We start from the raw sequence: 22066 nt of genomic DNA on the forward strand, positions 1-22066 counted from the left end.
CACACACACACACACACACACACACACACACACACACACATCACATCTCCCTACAGTCTATCACAGTGACTGAAGCACTATCACATTCACCCACAATCATGCACCAACAAACCCTACCCAACTATCCAACCCCCCCCCCCCAGTGCAACCAGACCTACAGCTACTCGCACACATTCATGCAGCTTCATTCATGTTTCCATACACAACCACACACACAAGTACACACCCTCATCCCAATAACTTTGCTGAACTTAACCTATATGACAAGTCCTTCCACAGCAGTAGATGGGTGTCTTACATGTTTTTTATGGTGACTGACACATTTTTACGGTGGTGATTTTTTTCCTCCAACAAAATTTTACGTAGTAGAGAGAATCAAGCAAATTGGGAACCAGTGACATTTCCAGGGGACAGCACACTGCCACATTACCCATTAGCCACAACTCCCAGACTGATGCATTAACATGTAGCTCTGCCCATGCAACAGAAACTATGATGATGCCCCCACAATGGGAACACCTCAAAGGTAGGACAATGCAAAAATCAGAAAGCCTGTGGTTAAGAAATCCCAATCACAGTATGCCGGATACTCGGGTTTCTCTGTACCATGACTTTATTCTGAATGCATTCATGTACAGAAGCAGTCTGCTTCCTATGATCTTTGCCTTTTGTTTCATCTTTATTCCTGACTGCCCCAGGAAGCAGCAGTAACCAAGTATTTAATATTCATTAGATAACCTAGATTAAACTTAGTAAATCTGACTGTGAATGGGGAGAAAAATAAATATATTACTGTATTTTGTTTCATTTGGAATTAGCACCTACAACAAAACACTCACAAAAAGCTTAATGACCAGACACCCATTTTACAGTTCACATAACAGGTGAGGAGAGGGGTCATCATCAATGTCCAATAAAAGGTATAAAAACTGCACAATGACACAGAAAATCTATAGCTTTGCCCTTGACCCAGTATTCCACACCTCTTGAGTCTCCCTAGGCAGGTGGAGGCCATTCCTCTTTCCCAGCTTGATTAGCCTTTCCATGTATCGCCTTGCTTCTGGACGGAGGACATCTGCCTGCACCTTTGCCTGTAAAAGATATAAAAAAATTAAAGATTCTCTTTCCAGTAAGAGAACTATGTGCCACATATACTGCAATTAGAATTAACCAGAATATTTCTCTTTCATCTAGGTATGCAGAGGCATGTATTTCATCAGGAAACCTCCTGCAGAGTCAACTCATTTCTTAAAATAGAAATTCACACTACAGTTGTAGGTTAATACAAAACTGGTGAAGCAAAACTATTTAATTCAAGAGAAAACAAGGACTTGTTGCATTAAAAACCATTTCTTACAACCAGATAATGCTGAACGAAACAGATCCAAACACATGAAATAAACATTCAGCGTGTGTGTGTGTGTGTGTGTGTGGGGGGTTTGGAAGACTGTTTCAATAAGAAAACAATACAGCTGCCACACACAACGTCTTAACACATACTCACAGTTATTTACTAGGTTGCTGATATGTAGATCTTAAGCTTAGCCTTGCATTCTCATGACAGTTTTTAGCTCTTACATTTAGCATTCAAAAAACCCAGAGACAGGCCAAGCAAGGATATGTTGGACATCTACATTTCCCCCATCTCTGAGGGACAGGGGGTACTAAACTGGGGTAATCGGATGGATCCCATCCATTCGTCCAAATTTTGTATGCTCACCATAGACCAGTAGTTTGCTTATAAAAAAAAATAAACAAACATCTTTCTCATGAATAGGACATCACACCATGGACAGCTGCCTCCAGAACATAAATAATGTCTTACATTCATGGAGATATTGCCAATTTCAAATGATTCTTTCAACCACACAGTTGTTGCTAAGCAGCTAGAAGCTTTTCACAATGGCTAGACACTGGGATGACAGAAGAGTGAGAAGAGGCAAAGTGTGGATTATCCTACGTGCAAGGCTGCAAAATTAAAACCTGGACAGTGATGCAAAAAGAAAGGTACTCAGATGCAGAAAATAAGCTACCCCTCCTCAAAAGAAATTCTGCATGAAAAAAGGCAAAGGAATACCAAAGAAGCAGGAAGCAGTATAAACTGGAAATGATGAACATAATTAAGCAAAACTGCAACATGTCTAAGTGATTTCTGTTTCACAACCTTAAGCACAATCCCACACAAAAAAAAGGTAATCACCTACAATCATCCAATGGTATTTCAACAAACACCACTACTTTCATCAGCTGTGCCACAGACAGTTAGACTAGACCATCTTCTAAAATGTCCAAAGGAGGACATCAGCACAGTCACCCAATCAAGTAGTTAAGTGCACAACTGATGACCCAGTTACAGGCGAGTTAGAACCACTGCATCACTTCTCAAGGACCATGATTGCCAAATAAGCCAGATTTCAGAGTGAACCTAGTTTGCAGATCCATTGGGAATCGGGTTAAATGCTACTCCTACAGAGCTCAGCCTTGATAACCACTGGCTAACAAGCAGGGATGTAATGCAGCACTGTGGGGCTGGGGAAAGCTTAACTGCATAGAAAAAGTGCTTCAGATAGAAAAAGTGCTTCAGACAGGAGTAGACAACCAAAAGTAAGAAATTTGTAGCTCTATGTCATGATGCAGCTAAAGTAAATGTCTCTCAGCTAACAAAGCAAAATGCTGAACTAACGCAAAATGCTTCTTGTTGAGCCCCAGTGTGGAACACAGCTATGCAGTATATTCTTCATATTCAGCAAGAATGAGAGAAGTGAAGGAATGAAGAGACTGAAATAGGTCAGGAATGTGAGCGGAAAAATGGCAGCAGATGTAGACCTGGAAGGAAAAAAAAAATCTAGAAATTTCACAACCATATAGTCACTAGTACATAATACAGTACTAAATTTCATCAAGAAAGAGAAAATACAAGTAAACTATACCAATACTTGGGTAGATTTATCATATTAAAAAGGGGAGTTGAACTGTAAAATCATATAACATTCTGACTCTGGGTTTGAACCATATCTTGTCTAACAGTTAAGTAATGTGCAACAACTTAAAAGGAATTGTTAACAAAAATACATTCTGAATGGCTAGATAAGTAGCAACATGAACAGTGGTCATCTTTATCATGTTAAGTACAAGGCTGAACATTTCTTGGAGAGAACAGGAGGAGAGGGTGGGAAAAACAAAATCAGTGTTGTTACCTCTCCATAATGGAGGAGTTCTTTCTGCTGACAGCTGTCATCCGAAGGAATAAGCAGGAGCAGATAAACAAAGGGCTTCAGTCAAGCCATGAGAAAAGACATACTTGAAGATGGTGCCATGAAATATATTCTTGCAGCCGAAACCACAGAACTAAATGGTGTGAGGAAGATGGTGAAATATGGCTATGAGACTCCACGTGTATTCTCCCCCCATGTCAGCGGTGCACTTATTCAAAAATCTGGCTACCAGATGTCAAGAGTGTACTAGTGATGAGGGTGGGGGCTGGCATGATCCAGCACAGCACTTCCTTATAAACTAATCAGACTGATAAAGGAGAACCAAAGTAACATCTGACATTTGTGAAAAACAAAACTTAAAAAATACAAGGCATTATGGATAAAAGTTCTGCAACAAATTCAGACTAAGCCATTAAAAAAAAAAAAAAAAAAAAAAAAAAAGGTGCCCCGATGCACCTTTGGGTGAAAAATGCATCACGGCAGTTTTCACAGTAGTGGCAACATTATCTCGTTATTATTTTTTAATAAAAAGCTTCCGAAATTTTTTTAATATTAAACATACATGCACCCACATAAGTACCTTGCATTCCTCCGACATTACTGTAGGGATAGCACTGGGTATGTCCATGGACTAATGGACGGCCCCTTACATAAATTATGAGGCCTCCATTATAGTCTACAGACGCAGCCCATGATATTCCCACAATGATATCACACTGGGCAAAAACAAGAAAAATAAAGAAAACTCAAGTCCTCTTCACTTCATTTTATTTAAAACTTTGAACACCTTCCTTCTCAAATGGTTTGTACAGCCAACGCACTAGAGAAATAAAGTAAACTCAAGAGGACTTAGTCGTTGTGTTATTTGGCTTATTTTTCATCAGTGGTTTAATGGAACACAGAGGGTAATGTTCATTTAACTTTTGGTGATGTCATCATAGGAAGAAAAAAAAAAACAGTACTTCAAAGTTTATTACTCAAAACATGTCCACATATAATTGGTACGACTGGGAGGACAGTGCAGTACAACAATGAAGGCACCACATACCATGGTAAGTAAAAGTGCAGTGAGACCACTAGACTGACACATGACAAACTGGAACACTGTTCTAATGGCACCTATAAAAAAGTAGAAGTGCATATTAACCAGAAAAAGAAAACGGTTTGTGTGGTGGGCAAGAGTTAGAATTACATTACAGTAACTTATATGTGGCAGCCAGTGGTCATCATCAATGCTGAATATATGAAATAAGACTACAAGCAAATACCTTAAATGACATTTTCACCAAATCTTTTACTAGCCGTCATCTATACAGAGACATCATGGCCTTAATTTACCCACAACACCCAACAATGTTGCCTGCTTTGCAAGCTCCTGTAAACTAACCCAGTCAGCAAGTGATAAGCAAACCACCTGCAAGTAACTTTTCACCCCAACACTGACAATGACAATCTGACAACTGTGAGAACACTACTCCCTTTTAAGACCACATGCACACTCACTCGCTCAAGAAAATAACAATATGCTGTCTTTCACCTGCATACATAAGTGTGGCTCCAAACCAAATAATCCATCCCACTCACTAAAACTGATGGCTGGGATACCAGCTCCGCTTCACAATTTCCAAAATAGATGCTGCAATCAGTTTCTCTCACGCACAAGTTCTACAAACTCACAATAAATTATTTTTTTTTTACATTCAAATGGTTACTGTGCACCTCAAGCACTTTCCAGGTTTCGCTGAACACTGTGCATCCACCAGGCTGCCAATGGGCTTTAATTTCATTCTGAGATTGAATGTGTTGGCAAAAACTCAAAGCAGGCATGGTCACTAAAAAGTAACAGTACCCTGTTCCTGTGTACCTCCGGCATCAGAGGTTACCTTAAACAGTGTGTAACCACCTGGCAACTACTAAATTAAGTCTTCAATCTCATTCAGAAAGTACAAATTACTAAATGGTTTTACTACAGCCAGTGCAACTATGGTAGCAACAAAGTAGCCTCGATTAATAACCAAGAAAACACACACATACACACAGTCTAAATATGCATAAATACAATTTTACTTGGCAGTTGTAAGCAATAAAAAAGCAGTAAACTGCAAAGGGAAAGGTGCAACTAAAATGCGATTACACAGATACTAAACTAAAAATGGATCCACTACATATCCTTAACATAGCTAATTCAGCTATAAAGCTCTCAATGGTGACAGCTCATTTATACATATTCTCATAAAGCATGTACACAGAACTCATCATACCCACTGTATTACAAGTAAATGTGACAGAACACACATTTTCACTGCCGCCTTCCTTTATTATTCTCAGAGGTTGCTGTACTTCAGAAAAACAGATTACAGTTAAACAAGGTTAACACCTGTCTTGCTCCGTCTCTAAGCAGCACCAAACTAAACATTAAAGCTCAAAATGTAGGTCAAGCTACAGCATGAAAAATGGTCACCTCCAGCTTCCAACTTCAGCAACCATCAGTCAAAATCATGTGACCCTAACAAATGAAAGCCAACAAAAACATAGCCTATAATCCTACTTCCCTAAATCATTTCTAATGTTTATCTAACTGAAAACGGGTCGATCAAAAGGGTCTATATTAAATCACTGAATGCTTAAAAAAATTAAAATCAACAGTGTTTAATCAACCCTATGTAAGCGAAAGCTTACATCGAAGTGTCAGAACAATTTTTCCCCAAGGGAAAACAATTGCTGTTCCAACAAAAAAAATGTACAAGCATTACATTAACTGGTTGGGGGGGGGCTTTGACCCCCCTACTTAAATATACAAACTCAGAGACTGCACTACAGTGCCGAAAATGGCAAAGTACCGAAGCGGCCAAGGAAATTCTTTCCCAGGGAAAGAATTCACTTAACAGCCGCCTTAATATTTTGCGTTTTCAGCCTTTTCAGTTTGACCAAGACGCATTCAAAAGAATGAGTCTTCAGTCTTCTAATATAGACCCGATCAAAAACAGGGTCAGTCCCAAGTTAGTTATTCACACCACACACAACACTTCCATATTTTTACTTCCTTCTTAGGGGATTAAAACAGACTCACTCTTTCAAGGCCAACCAATAATGGAAGACTTTGGTGTAAGGTATGCTGAAATGATGAAAGCACAACAAAGGTAAAAAAAATGTTACATAGGAATATGAACTTTGCAGCTGGCTCGGATTACTCAAGTTTTATCCAACAGCATGCCCAAGACAAAGATCAGGGTGTGACTTACTGCTCATATATCAAAACATTGGTGGAATGGGAAGCAGTGACTGAATCAGACCGTGCCATGCCTGGTTTGATGCAGTCCCACTACAGAAGTGTCATTTGGATGCCCACAGTAAAGATCCTGCACTTGGAACTCAATGAGCACAAGTTTGCCAAAAAAAAAACACATTCAGGCTGAGAGCTGCGACTGTGTAATAACATGCATTCACAACAGCTTAGCACAGCAAACACCACCATATTTTCTAACCAGCAATGAAGCTGGTGTTACAACTATTTAGCATATATACACACAAGCACCTGAGTGTATGTTTACATATATTATAGACAAAATACACAAAAATTAAATAAATACTTATGCAGGTGTATACATGTACATGACTGCAGATAACTGAGCCATGTGCCCCTCACCATTTAACTAGCTGCTGCACCTGCAATGGAGAGAGAAAAAAAAGCTATGAAAGTATTTTTATTTTTTGGTAGCTCTCAAGGTGCCTAGCTATTCCACCTGTTTTAGCATTGCCTTTACATTTTTGTTGTATCATTTCACTCATTTTCAGCAAACACTGCCCATCAGAGCTGGTTGCACTTAAATCATTTTGAGTTGTTCTATTTTGTTTTTATGCATTTTTATTTCTATTTAAATAACTGCCTTGAATACATCTACTTGGCCAGGGATAGAAAACATCTTAGAATCAGCTGCAATTTGAGGCGTTAGACCAATTCCTAAGCTCCAGGGTGGTTTACTGTGCCTGGGCTTAATTTTTCACGTAATTTTCATTTAGTTCTTGTTTTCTGCACAATATTTACTGTGTAGAACTGAGCCAAGCACAGCACTGCAGTAGTTGTACTTCCATAGCAGGTAGCAAGGGCAAATAAAACTCTAGTCTTCTACTACAAGAAGGATAACTTCTTAAAACATCAGTGAGTTACTTACCCATTTCTGCTTTACCTAAACTGCTTGCTGCAAGCTGCACAAGTTTCCAGTGTGCTCATAGCCGGCCTTAGGCATAGGCCAACTAGGCGGCCGCCTAGGGCGCCGCTCTAGCAGGGGCGCTTTTTCAATGTTTATTTGGTGTAGGTAGACCAGGATGGGGGCACCGGGTGGTGTGGTGGGGGGCGCCATGGAGCCCTTTTGCCTAGGGCACCAGTTGACCTAAGGCCGCTCCTGAGTGTGCTGTGCTGATCTGCACAGCCTGCAATGAGCAGCTCAAGCTTACAATGACCATAAAACCAGTCCAACTAACTTCTATAACTGTAATATTTCCCCACACATCCTTTAAATCCTCACATACTTTAAATCTAGCAGCAGTGATCATCATGGGAGTCTACACACAATCCCCTACCTTTTGCCAGCCTTACAGAACATGAAGTCCTTAGGCAATGTATGAACTGCTTATGTTCACTGATAAACCCAAAGGGCTCTAGAGAGGAGTAAATACTTAACTCAAGTGAAGGCATCCCTCTCTTCTCCAGCTACATATAGTGAACTTAACAATAACTTACATGCATTATCCAACATCCAAGACTACAAACTCTAAGCTGTCTTATGCTAATGCCATTAAAAATCTTAACCAATGCCTTCAAGGACTCCTGAAACTAGGAATCAGCCAAAGCCCTAAAAAGTACTTCCTGGATGCAATTCAGCATCAATAACTTGTATCAAACCTACAGCTTGCACTGACACTAAAGGAAATATAGGCACTGACAGGGATTACATAATTAGCACACAGAAGCTCCTAAAGCAGCAAAACTAAGTTAACTCATCTGCAACATCCTGGTTATAGGTGACTCAGTAGTTAGACACACAGATACGCCATTTACTAGACTGAGGAAAGACAGGGCAATGGTTAGTTGTCTATCAGGTGCCAGGATACGTAATGTCAGTAAAATCTTCAAATCCCATTACCCCAGGTACATGTATCACCCAATCACTGCTTATGTAGGAGTGAAAGACTTGAGAAGCACCTCCTTGAATCGTATGAAGAGGGGCATGTTGGAGCTTTCAGAATATGTACCTAGAAAGGGAGTGAAATGAGTATTAAGTAGTATCCTATCAGTGCCACAAATTATGTTGCAATACAGACAAAAAAAGTAACTGACAAATTACTGGCTTAACTACTGGTGTGATTCTAGGGAGATTCAATATATGTCAGCCTGAGATAAGATGGCAGACAACCCAGGCTATTTTGCTAGGGATGGTCCAAATTTCTTTTCAAACAGCTTCTGCATACTTGCTAAAGCTTTTTCTTCCTCCACAGTACCCTTTTCAGGCAAGGTCAATCTCGCTGTTTAGACCAAACTATTCCAAATTCTAATGAGGGTCTCAAAACTATTAGCCCCGTTTCTTGGGAATATAGCCCCCCCATGCTCAGAGCTCACAGTTTACAGGTCCGAAATTACCCAACAGCTGAAAATAATCAAAATCTTATAAAAGAAGGGCTGCTCAGTGATGGAGGACTAAACAAAATTATTCACTCCTTAAGGAATTCCTGATTGTTGAAAATATTGACATACGTGTAGTTATCAAAACATGGTTTCAATACAGCTAAAGTAGCCTCACAGTGCAGCGTTTTAATGCCTACTACTCCTTAAGGCCCAATGCCAAAACAGACATTGTGGTTGATGGGGTGAGTACCCGTATTCCTCAGAAACCATTTCACCTCTAGACTAAAAAAAAAGGATGATGACCTAGACCGCTTCCGCAGTCTTTACATGATAAACAAAACCTATTAAACACACAGTACCCAACTACTGGATCCCCTCTATCACGCCAGCAGATAATGTAGGTATGTTTTAACAAACATGTTGTCTGTGTACTTAATAAAGGATTTTCGACTGGAAACAGACTGCCTGCCTTGCTTGGATTACTTTCGAATACTTAGTAATGCTGTAGAATTATATATTTTCTATTATTACTTTTTGACTTGACGAGTTTACGTTCGCTACTTCTACTACTATTGTCTGATCTGATTAACATACAGTGATTAACTAGAAATATATGGACTGAAAATCTTCCACACAGAGAAGATTTTTACACTGTTATGTTTTAACAAACTGATATCCCACACTGTAAAACCAAACACTATCCAATTGCGAATCCAACTATCCTTCCATTAAATGGGGAACCTACACCACCACCATAAACAACTAAGTGTTGATAATCTTGGGTTTCATTAAAGCCAACACTTTGAATCAGCTATTCCAAATTCAGGATTCAAAAACATCAGACCTGAATCTCACATATATAGCCCCTTCTATGCTTAGGGCCCACAGTTCATAGATTATTACTAAGCATACAGCCAAAAGAGACCATCAAAAACCTCAGCTGCATCACCCAGTACTGGTGGGAAATTAACACTGCACCCCCATTAAGCAGACTTACTCCACGTATTCTGGGTGAAAATTTGCAATCATCCATCCAGTTGCCCAGACTGGTTGTAAAAGTTTGCTAGGGAAGTACGATGCTAGATGAGCACAGGTAGCCTACGCCAAAAACAGTATAAATTGGGATAAGTATCTGTCATGCCAGCTGGTCTTGTTAATGTGATAGTGTAGGCTTAAATCTCTAGAATGGGGGTTTGAACTCCTTCACCCAAGTAGAATTTATAAAGCAAAGAGTGCTGGGTCAGTCATAGCTTTGAAATCTAAACAGAAATCACCCCTCAGGAGCCATTATGACAATGACAATAGCGACAGAGCTTTTAGTCAGAGTAACTAAGGGTACCAAGATCCTTTTGGGGAGGAAACATTGAGGTTATCAAATCAATGGTCATATCTGACAATTGCGCACTAACATTTGCTCTACATGCAAGACACAAGTTACCTTAAAAATCACGAAACCTTCTGACACTATTTCAAGGCAAATCTACTCCAGCTAAACAATAACCTAATGAAATAAGAATACTCTCCTTGCCTACTGGACACTGCTTTACACAGTGCAATTGTCATGGATAAATTCTATGCCCACCTCCAGCTAGCACTGAGGTCTCAGTCCCCATAAGACATAAATATATTGCAAAACTTAAGAACAAACCTGTATGATAGAACTCCAGTATCAACTACATAAGAGCTCAAAATAACCAAGAAAGAAATTGAAAACAAAACCAAATCTAGCAGTTATCTGAAAATGGAAATCAAATACAGCTGATTTTGATTTGGGAGTACTTGGCATTGCAAAAGAGCTTAAAGAACTGGAAGTGGGATCTTTAGAAAAGGGGAGAAGCAATAACAAAAATAAATGGAATTTGTAGGAAAGAGTCATGTACTTACCATAACTTGGGATCTGTGTTATCCTGTGTCTTCATTCATCACCACAGGGTCTTGGATCCAATATCGGATCCAAGTCGGCAATATTCAACACACGGATCCAAGGCTCTGGCTCCTCCCGCTCCCATAATGCCCCACTGCTCCTTAATCCCCAGACTGAGTTTGCCACCATTCTCCTGAGCTATTCCTACCAAGCTAGAGAGAGAGAGAGAGAGAGAGAGAGAGAGAGAGACACAGAGAGAGACCCACTCCAACTTCCTCCGTGAGCAAACCAGAAGGGGAATGATGGGTGGGAAATGTGAGGAATGAAGACATAGGATAACACAGATTCCAAGTACATAACTCTATCTGACATTATCCATGTCCAGCTACCATACATTCTGAGAGGTCTCAAGGAAGGACATGCCAGAGCACTGGTGAGCCAAAAGAAGCCCTATTCCTACAAAACAGATACAGTTTGTAATGGGATATGAAGATACAAGGATTATCCAAAAGGCAGCAACAAAGATATCACCCATAGAAAGCCTTGCTACAAAAGCTGAAGAAGTGGCTACAGACCTAGTAGATTGGTCGCTTATAGGCCTGGAACCTCCAGGTGATTCAGATTGTAGACCAGAGATGCCGCTAGAAATCCATTTAGAAATAGTGACCTTGCAGACTGGAAGGCCACACCTGTCATCAGAGAAGGCCATGAAAAGCTGCTTTGCCTTACGAAAATCCTTAGACCTATGCAAGTAGAACCAAAGCAGTCTGTGAACATCCAAGGTATGAAGGGTATACTCCCCTCTTTTGGAGTAGTTAAGGAAAAATATTGGAAGCTGAATGCATTTATTAAGTGTTGACTCAGAAGCAACTTTGGGTAAGAAGGAGGGAATCACTCTCCGAGAGACTCTGTCCTTGTGAAAGGTCATATAAGGAGGAGTAATGGAAAGAGCTTGCAATTCTGAAATTTTTCTAGCTGAAGTGATAGTGACCAGAAAGGTAGTTTTCCAAGATAGAAACTTGAGATCACAGGAACTGGCAGTTTCAAAAGGGCTCCTAGTCAGAGACTGCAGAACTAATGTGAGGTCCCAAGGAGGTGAAGGGTCCTTAAATGGAGGACAAAAGCAGGAAGACCCCTTTCACAAATGCCTTTCAAAGCCTAGATGAAAAGGTGGGTTCAGAGCTCTCGTGAAAATTAGAAATTGCAGCCAACTGAAGCTTAATAGTGGAAAAACTTGCTCCTTCTTGGAAAAGGGAGGACAAGAACAAAAGCATGTCGGAGGCGGAGGCAGAAAAAGGATCCAGATTCCTGCTCCTGGCCCAGATGGAAACCTTTTCCATTTACTGCTGTAGATTTTCTTGATCGAGGGTTTTTGGGAGGCCAAAATGTGGCATTTGATGGGTGACTGTAGCCTGGACTGTATCACTGGAGCTGGAAAAACCAAGCGGTTAGGCGAAGGGTCTCTAGGTTTGTGAGAGGAAGCTGTGAAGTGTGGGAAATCAGATCCAGAAGGCGATTCAGTATCCATGGCGGATACTTCAGAAGAGACCTGATGAAGGGGAACCATTGCTGGCAAGGCCAGAAAGGGGCAATGAGGTAAGAAATATCCTCAGGTGTTGAGCTTTCTGTAGAACCCTGGATATTAAAGGAACAGGACAGCAAGAGTAGAGGAGACCCGAAGGCCAATCGTGGACTAGAGCATCCCTTGGAGACTCCCCCGAGAGGGAATCAGGGCAAAATACCTGCTGCATTTGTGGCCGATAGGAAAGGCAAAAAGGTTGTGCATGGCCAACCCCAAAGAAAATCTGATTTGCCACTGAAGGATTGAGGGCCCATTCATGAGAACTCAAGATAGATCTGCTGAGCCTGTCTGCCAACACATTGGAATCCACAGGTGTGTGTACTGCAATAAGGACATAACCCGTTCCTAGACTCTCATGGCCTCTCTGCACAATGGGTAATAGCGCCCCCCCCCCCCTGTTTGCTGACATACCAGACAACAGACATGTCTGTCTGGATTGCAATCATCCCTTGAGGGAGGCAGTCCTGGACGACATGCAATGATAGAATAACTGCCCTCATCTCTAGAAACGTTTATATGCAACTTGGTCTCTATTGGGGACCACATGCCTTGGACAGTCTTTCCCCGAAAATGCACTCCACCCCAGGAAGGAAGTGTCAGTGGTCACAGTGGCCATAGGTGGAGGAAGAGAAAAGGGCCACCACTGGAGGTGACGTCTGCACACAGGCATCAGTTTTATGGTAAACCAGTAAAATGCTGTCATGAACACCATCACTTCTTCATCAGTTTTATGGTCATAGACAAAGAATGAAAACGAGCTGACCACTAGACCGCTAACACCTGCCTGTGGTACCTGGCCAGAGGGACAATGAGAATGGCCGAAGCCATGGAACTGAGAGCCAAAAAAACTAAGGGAACTGGGGGATGAGGCAGGTTCAAAATCTGTGAGACCTGTTCCTGTATCCATTGAATTCTGTGCAGAGGCAAAGTGGCAATCTCCAACACGGAGCCCAACTGAACTCCTATGAAGTTGAGTGGGAATGAGACTGGATTTTGCCAGGCTGACTGTTACACACAGCTGACTGAAGAGAGTAAGAAGATACTGAATCGCCTGAGTCAGTCAATGCCTTGAAGGTGCCGTGAGGAGCCAATCGTCGAGGTACGGAAAGACCTGGAACCCTTGCAAATGCAGATGAGCCGCTACCACTGAAATGCAGTTGGTAAAACTCCCAGGGGGCTGTGGTGAGACCAAAGGGTAGGGCTCTGAAGTCACAATGATTGGTTCCTAGCCGGAAGTGAAGATGTCTCCTGGAATGCCTCTATTTGGATGCGATAGTAGGCATCCTGCAAATCTGTGGAGCACATCCAATCATCCCTGAGTAAAAGGGACAGAATGGACTAAGCAGTGCCCATCCAGAACTTTGATTTCTTGACCGAAAGACTGAGCTCACAGAGATCCAAAATAGGACATAGGTTCCCAGTCTTTTTTTTTTTTTGGCACTAAAAAGAAGCGAGAATAGGTACTGGATCCTCTTTGTCCTGCTGGGACCTCTTGGATGGCTCTTTTTAAAAGAAGTTGTTGAACTTCTTTGAAGGCCAACTCTCTCTGACTGCGTAGAACATCAGGGAGGTAACTTCTCATTGGAGGGGGATCCAAAAAGGGAATGAAATAGCACCTGGAAATATTTAACACCCACTGATCGGAAGTGATTTCTGCCCAGGCTAGTGGGTATAGGGAAATGCAGCCCCCAACTGCCCCCAAGGCAGAGCAGCCAGGAAACACTTCAGGAACGCTGAAAAGGCTGCTCAGAGAAGGGTTCCCTGGAGCCCCGATTTTGCGGACCCCCCCACCACCACCACCACCACAAGGGCGTCATCATCCATTGAAACCTCTCCCACTGCCTCTGGAAGAGGATTTGTTAGGAATATCTTGAAAGGGAGACTGCGCCTTATGGAACCACATCTTTCTGGTTCCCCATTGGGTCTTCGAGAAGGACCTCTTGCAGGTCGAAAGCTTGATTCCTACCACAGACAGAGTCTTCCCTTCCTGCTCACTATGGGTCAAAGTGTCCTTTATGAAGGGTCCAAAGAGAGAGTGGAACCACCGAAGGGGGCATTAGTAAAAGGACACCTTAAAGGGTTGCGTGAACCCACACAACAGTAGCCAGGTGTGACGCTGCAAAACAATGCCCATGTCTGCAGCTCAAGAGTTAGTCTCTACAGCATTGCTATTAGCCTCATCGAGGAATTCCTCAAAGAGGTCAGAGTGGCAAACTTGGGAGACACCTGCATGAGGTTCTCTGCCGGCAAAAAATCTGCAAGGGAGGTGGAGAACTCTTGAACCAAATCCCTTTGGAGGCAGATAAAATGTGCCAATTAGTTAGAAGCCTTCAGTGCAAAGGTAGTTGAGGCATACACTAGCTTCCCAAAAAAAAAAAAGGGGGGTGGATCGTGCAAGCTCTGCTAGCTCCTTCTTTCTGGTGACGGCAACCACGATGGCATTGACTGGTACACCCTTTATCTAGAATTTGTTGGCCATCTTTGGGACAAGCTCCACCATGTCCAGCTCCTTCCAGGCTCTGCTGGCAATCGGATGTACTAATTCATCAGTGGGGGGGGGGGCACCCAGGGGTAGACGGGCCTGTCCCGAAATCCTTCAGAAATACGGACTCCTCTGAAGACAGGGGTTGGGGTGACCATCTGCATTTTACTTTTAGGAGGGCAAGGATGTCTCCAAAGGAGACATCATTGGGCGGAGAACTGAGGACCCATCTCCTTCCTCGAGGTCTGTATCCTGGGTGACGGATAGAATCCAAGTGCTTCCTCTTGCAATTTCTCTTAAGATGAAACTCCTTCACTGGGGACTCTGGGGAGGACTTGGAAGAAACTGGGACTCACATAGGGGAAGAAACCCCTGAAGGCTTGATCAGGAGGGCTGACCCGGGACAGGATGAAAGGTCTCGCTAGCTAAGACAGAGAGCAGCCGGGAGGGACCCAGAAGTGTGGCAGAGGAAACACTAGACCTGGAGAAGGTCTGCACTACCACCCAGAAGGCCAAGGGGCTGGAAGTGAACCTGTCCCCCATGTCCGAGGGCAAAGTCTCCCGGAGAGGAGCAATGCATTTGGAAACCACCCCCGACGCCCAGACAATATCAGTCCAGAGCTATCAAAAGCTGAAGCACCGACAGGAAGGGATCAGTTTGAAAAGATGGTAGCAGACTCCCCCCCATCCCCCCACCCACCCCATACACACACACCCCCGGTGTCTACCACTCTGGCATGGGGCTCACATTGCTCTGCAAGTGGAGGACCAGAATAAGCCAGGGACCCCAGCAAGGACAAGAAAGGGGGAATGCTCAGACTTGCTGGAATCTGGCTGCAAACTTCCTGGTCCCTGGAATTCAAACTCAATGTGGTTAAATGAGGAGAACGAGAAGCTGGTGAGGAAGAGGCTCCCCTTGCCAGATAGGCAGGAAAAGCCAGGAGACCCAGCTCTATCTGGGCTTTGAGAAAACTCCTCATCCTGTCCATGTTGGAGGGCATAGGACTCCTTGACGATCTAGAGGAGGAAGAGGAGTCAGTAAACTTGGAAGAAGACGTCCCTGACCTACTGCCAGGCTCCGGGGAATGGATCTGATGTCTTGGAGCAGAGTGTGGTCTTTGGACATGGAAGGGACTGCAGGCTCCTCCAGGATTGTGACCAGATCCAACGAACCTGTCGGATCCAAAGGCCTAACTGGGTCAGTGGCTGGATGCCACAAACCAGTCGGATCTGGGGCCAGCCCTACCTTGGTCAGATCTGAGGGCCTCTGATCTGTAAAGGAGCTGGATCTGACTGAAAGCTCTACTCCTCTTGGGCCAAAGACCTCGGATCCAAGGCAGAGCAGGCTGGGATTGGATCCGGTGACTTAGGATCTGACATCCACAGCTTCTTGGCGGGAACTGGAAAAGAAGAAGGGGTCTTCCTCTTCGGGTTTGGAAGAGGAAGCCTTCAAGGGGGAAACAAAAGGACCCCCTTGCCCCAGACCCTTAAGAAGCAACTTGTTGCGGCACTACCTTACCATTAAAAAAAAAATCCTTTCCATAACACTAACACTACCCAAATAAATTTGACCTAATGTTTGGTAGGGCTATGACTTGCAGATCAGAAGAGAAAATTTGCTTCCTTTTTTGAACTGCAAGTTTTCAGGTAATGGTGTTTTTAGTGTAATGTTTGCTATGTCACAGGCAACCATATGTATGGTCAGTCAATTAACATATAAAATATTCATGATTTAATCATTTATCATATGTCCAAAATGTTAAGGAATACACGTACATATGTATATAATAAAAACAAAAAAGGAAAATTATTGTACAGGAATCACAGACACAGACAGTCAGACACACACAGAGAGAGACAGACACAGAGAGAGACACACAGATTCACCAAAAAGTAAATGAGCTTAGACTATCTAAACATAAGAGGTCAGTCCCACAGCTACCATCTCTTTAAGAGACTTATGTAAAGCAAGACAATTTTACCTACAAATAACCACAGCCCATATCGTTTTAAACCTTGGATTCATTAGTTAAAATGATATAAACCTGCATATACAAGCTGGTTTACAGTTTCATTCACAAATTCACTTCATACTAACTTGAAGAGCCACAATTCGTTTGTAGACATCTTCTCTCATACTCATCTCCACATCAAACTCCGAAAGCTTCTTATCCGCCTCTGTACTTGCATTTCGCACATCTTTACAAGGAGATACATGCTGAGGGAAATCCAGCATGTTCCTAAACACTGGAAAATACAAAAGAGAAAGTTGTACTGGGAATGTCACACTACTGCAATTAAACACCATAATCCATCATTTGTTTTTCAGTCCATCTCTCTATATATCATTTAACTGCTATCTCACTACTTTACTGTAGGACACTACCTCTTATTCTGCAGCACAGATACTGCATTAAAACTACAGACTCAGCAAATACCACTCATGAATGAATTATAACAACTTGTACTCAAATCAGCCACCATGGTTTCAGTGAATGTTAACATAATGAAGCACACTAAAGAGTACTTTTCACGCCCACTGATGAAGGAAGACAGCAGCAGGTGCTGGTACTGTGATTATGGGATACCTAAACAGGTAAAATAAAGAAATGGAGAATACTGACTGGGACTGAACTGCAGTATGAAAGCATGACAAGAAAAAAAGAAAAGTTGGCAATCCCCAGAAGATGGGGGCTGTCCTCATATATGTCTGGCAAGGATTATAGGCTCACCAAAACCTTATGGGGTATAGAGATAAAAGAGTCAACACCCCCCCCCCCCCCAAAAAAAAAAAAGTTACAGAATTGGAATGGAAACTTGGATATTAGGAAGTGGACAAAGCATACAATAAGTCTATTCAGTAAAAGCTGGAAGACAAGAATAGTAAAGTCAAATCAAAAGTCTGTAGAGCAGAAGAAGCAAAACAGAGTTTGAAAATAATCTATATCCACTAACAGGGGTCCCATAAAACCCTCTGGCTCTTTATTCAACTAAAAATAGCACAGCAAGAGTAACACATATACAGCAAAACTACAGACAAGTCTAATTTTGAAGAGAATGTCATACCATAATTCATAGTTCTTTAATTTTAAACTTTTTACTCCAGAACAAATAAAGCCATCCAAGGAGAAACAAGCATTTTACATCACTATCACAGCTTCCTTTAGTTATATCAGAACAGCGGCTGAAGCAGAACTGCCCGCAGCCTCTCCTCTTATGCAGGCTTGTGACACATTACCAATATGATGGAACAGGGGAGAATGAGAAGGGGGGTGGAAGAGAGTATAAGCAGATGTTGGGAAGGAATGTATTAATGGGTTATTTATTTGTTTTGATAACTAGTAAGTGAAATGGACAAAAGACTCCCTTTGCAGTCATAACTTGGGCCAGTTGCAGGACAATACAAGTAAAATTAATATTCACTCATTCTCCAATTACCCACATAAGCCTTTTTGGGGTGGCTACAGAAGAGCTCATCTTGGTACACAGTGACCACAAGGTACAGAAACTCATCACCACCCATGACAGGACATACAGAGACACATTACTCATACCTGTAAGACATTTGGAGTATTGCCAATTCATCTACAGTATGTTTGGGACATGTACAAAAACTGGACTACCTAGGTAAAACCAACACAAAACAATGAAACCAAACTGTGAAATCACATGCAACAAGAATTATGAGCCGGGTTCACTGGCAAGACAACAATACTGTTAATATGTATTCATTTGTCCAGAGACTGCCGGATTAATCCATTTCAGGTTCAAGGTAAAGCAAAGACTAATCCAGTACTTACGGAGCACAAAGCTGCAATAACAACGCTAGATGGGATGCCAGCACATTACATGATGCATAAAAACACGCATGAACAGCATTCACACCTAGATGCAATCTGAAAGATTTTTAACTCGCTTATAATATTGGCTTTGGAACATGGAAGGAAACCAGAGAACACAGCAAAGGCCCAAACTGATACAGAATGTAAAAAGTAAATAAAAAACTTAAAATGCAACGAATCCATAGCTAGAGTGGGCAATAAACTACAGTTTCTATGGAGCATATGCTCTATACAGAGCACACACACACACACACACACACACACACACACACACACACACACACACACACACACACACACCTATCAGTTGATCCAAATTTCAGAAACTCTCAACTCCAAAACTCCATATGGTCGAGTTTTTGAGCACTTTTTTGAATGGAGACCGCGATACAGTGAGGATCAGGACATTTACCACAGTTTTCCTCTCTGTAGTGCAATCTCAGAGTTGGAATTTATAAATTTAAAAGGGGGGGTATGGGGGTGCAAGGGGATTTCAACCCTGCAAAAACATAAAAAAGCAATGGTTTATTAGTCTCAGTGTTCTTAGCAAAACACACAGCTTTCTTATGGTCCTTCCATGTAAATTACTTATTTTTGCAATCATTTAAGTCTCTTAAACTTGTAAGTTAATAATTAAGCCATCACTGAGGATACCTCTTCTGCTTCTTATACAGATGCTGATTTTCCACCTTCATCTCTGTTCCCCAAAAAATGGCAATGGTTCTTTAAGAAATATATGAGGTCAGGCTGATAATATAGGAGAAGACAGGGGCACATTGAAAAATTGCAACAATTGATAATCAGTCAAATGCAACTCTGAATGATTTGACACAATATTTTTTTCGTTTGACATATCCGACTATGAAAAACCATTGCTTAATTTCATTTTATTTTAGCCTCTCCGGTATCAAAACTGGTTAATGTTACTGAAGTCTTTTCCCTCAAAAATAAATTAAATTTTTTTTTTTCATAAGCTAGCACAGTGGATCAGGATGTTGGTTTTACGTTTAGGCCTTCTAGTTTCAACCCAATTTATAAGTCCATGCCTACATTTGAAAATCAATATAAAAAGGTTTACATTTCAATTTTAATTATCTTATGGTGAAATGCATGCATACGGTTATAAAAATGACTGACAAAGGGGCGTAGTCTTAATTTGGTATTCCTATAAAGGAAGCTTTATCACACAGTTATCTGATGGTAGGTTTTACCAGAAATGGTCTTGGATCCTATCAAGACAGAAATTAAATCTTTTTTTTAATCTAGCTGTGGAAGAATGTATTAGTAAACTGTGGCTTTAGAATTAATTGTTAAGGATCCTAAAATGCATTTTATATATTGCCTAAAACACACAAGGACCCTTTTCATCCATCAGACATACCTACTGTACCTTGTTATAGTTCTCTAACAGAACCATTATCTGAAGATCCGATTTATTTAAAGCTATTGCCAAGTTTTCTCACATCCAGAATTCAAGGCATTACTCAACTTATTTATATCTTTACACTTGGTTTATAGCCATACTGGATGTAAAAATCTTTGCATACCAATATAACTCAATTATTTATTTTACATTTGTTAACCGGGTGGTGTCTGACTGAGCCGAAAAGGCCCTTTTTCAGCAGAGGCCTGGGGAGAAAAGCTCCACAAAGAGAAATTAGACACATTTAGTTATTTAGACACGATCAGTATACACACAAATTACAAGAGACATGTTTTTACAGTGGTATGCGGCACATAAACAGTTACAGTGGAGAGAACAAAAAAAAATTTATTTTAAAAATAAAGGTATTTAATAGATTTGTGGTGTACAGCTGAAATTTGGAACATAGGTAGAATACATACATAGTACACATGTACAGTACATACAATGTAGATTAGCCAGTGCTTGTAAGATTGAAAACTATTATCAAGTGCTCTAGATTTTGTATGTATACATTATCCGCTTTCACTAGCCTGGGGAGCAATCATGGCACTGCCAACTTTGCTTGAGATGTTGCCTGATGAGGTCTTTAAAGGAGGCTTTGGATGATGTGTTTTGAATGCTAGTAGGGATAGAGTTACATTTTTTAGCCACTGAACTACTATATAGTGCATCTCCAAAGCTACTGGAGCTGTTGAGGACTTCTAGTAGTAGTTTGCTTGATGATCTAAGAGGCCTTTTGGCTGAGTGATGTCGTACTAGGTTTTTTGAGGGCAGGACACTTACTGGGGAGGTAATAGATAGAATGACAGAGGCAGAGCTGATTGTAGGTTAGGAGGTTGGGCAGTTCAAGCCAGTGGAGCTGTCTCAAAGCAGTACAGTGAGGAGTTCTATATGAGCAATTTGCAGCAAAGCAGGCAATTCTGTTATAGCAGGCTTCCATTTTGCTTAGTTCAGTTTTGTTGAGATTAGTCAGAATGGGAGATGCATAGAGTAGGGTGGATAGAAGTTGGGAGTGAGCAATGGCTGATCTTGTGTTGTTGGTAAGAAATGGTTTGATATGGTAGAGTGACCCCAGTTTGGCATGTACTTTTTTAATAGTTAAGTTGAGATGACTATTAAATTTTAGGTGGGAGTCCATGGTTATTCCCAATAGCTTAGCATGTGCCACTGGAGCAATTGGAGTAGCATTTGTGGAGTAGATAGTGAATTGACTGTTAGTGTTTTTGTTAGAACTGGTTATAATCATAAGCTGAGTTTTCTTTGGACTGAGGATAAGTTGGGCTTTGGTAAGGCAGTTTTCAATGTCAGGGAATGCTAGTTTAGTTGTTTGCAGGAGGGTGGGAATGTTTTGTGCAGCACAGATCAAGGAAGTGTCATCTGCATAATGAATTATAGATTCATGCTGTGTGGAGGTATGGAGGTCATTTGTGAAGACTTTGAATAGTAGTGGTCCTAAGACAGAACCCTGTGGGACTCCTATAGTTTTGGGCAGCTGAGGAGAGAGAGAGAGAGAGAATTTTCACATTTCAAAGCTTGGTACCGGTCAGTTAAGTAGCTTTGGAACCAGGTAAGAGTGGAATTTGATAGATGATATTGGTTTAGTTTGTTTAGCAGGATTTGGTGGGAGACTGTGTCAAATGCTTTGGACATATCCAAAACAGTTGACACTTGTAGGCCTTCATTTTTGAGACAGTTTACTGTGTCTGTGAAGCAGAGAAGGGCTGTAGTGGTACTATGGGAAGGTCTGAAACCATGCTGAGTAGGTGACAGGATGTTGCGGTCTAGGAGATAGTTCAGCATCTGGGTATGGATGCATTTTCCTAGGATTCTGGCCGGGGGGGGGGGGGTAAAGCAATGGATCTGTAGTTATTAATTTCAGTGGAGGTCCCGCCTTTATATATGGGTGTAACACAGGATATTTTCCAGAGTTTGAGGACATAGTTTTCAACAATTGATCTGTTTATGAGAGTGGAGACTGGGATAGCAATAGCATCTGCTGTGAGTTTCAAGAAATGGCTGGGGAGTAGGCCGG

At 41.6% G+C, this 22066-nt stretch overlaps 1 protein-coding gene across 1 annotated transcript in view; it reads right to left on the reverse strand.

Annotated features, from left to right (window-relative positions):
• THOP1 (thimet oligopeptidase 1) overlaps positions 1 to 22066 on the reverse strand; it is a 499186-nt gene that overhangs the window by 411194 nt on the left and 65926 nt on the right. Inside the window, exons 3-4 of the mRNA XM_044053986.1 lie at positions 16865 to 17013; positions 984 to 1091 (exon numbers count right to left, since the gene is read on the reverse strand). Coding sequence (XP_043909921.1) covers positions 984 to 1091; positions 16865 to 17013 — 257 coding nt within the window. The remainder of the gene's footprint in view (positions 1 to 983; positions 1092 to 16864; positions 17014 to 22066) is intronic.

The sequence above is a fragment of the Protopterus annectens genome, chromosome 13.part0 (assembly GCF_019279795.1).
Source record: "Protopterus annectens isolate FY-2018-M chromosome 13.part0, PAN1.0, whole genome shotgun sequence".
NCBI lineage: Eukaryota > Metazoa > Chordata > Ceratodontiformes > Protopteridae > Protopterus > Protopterus annectens.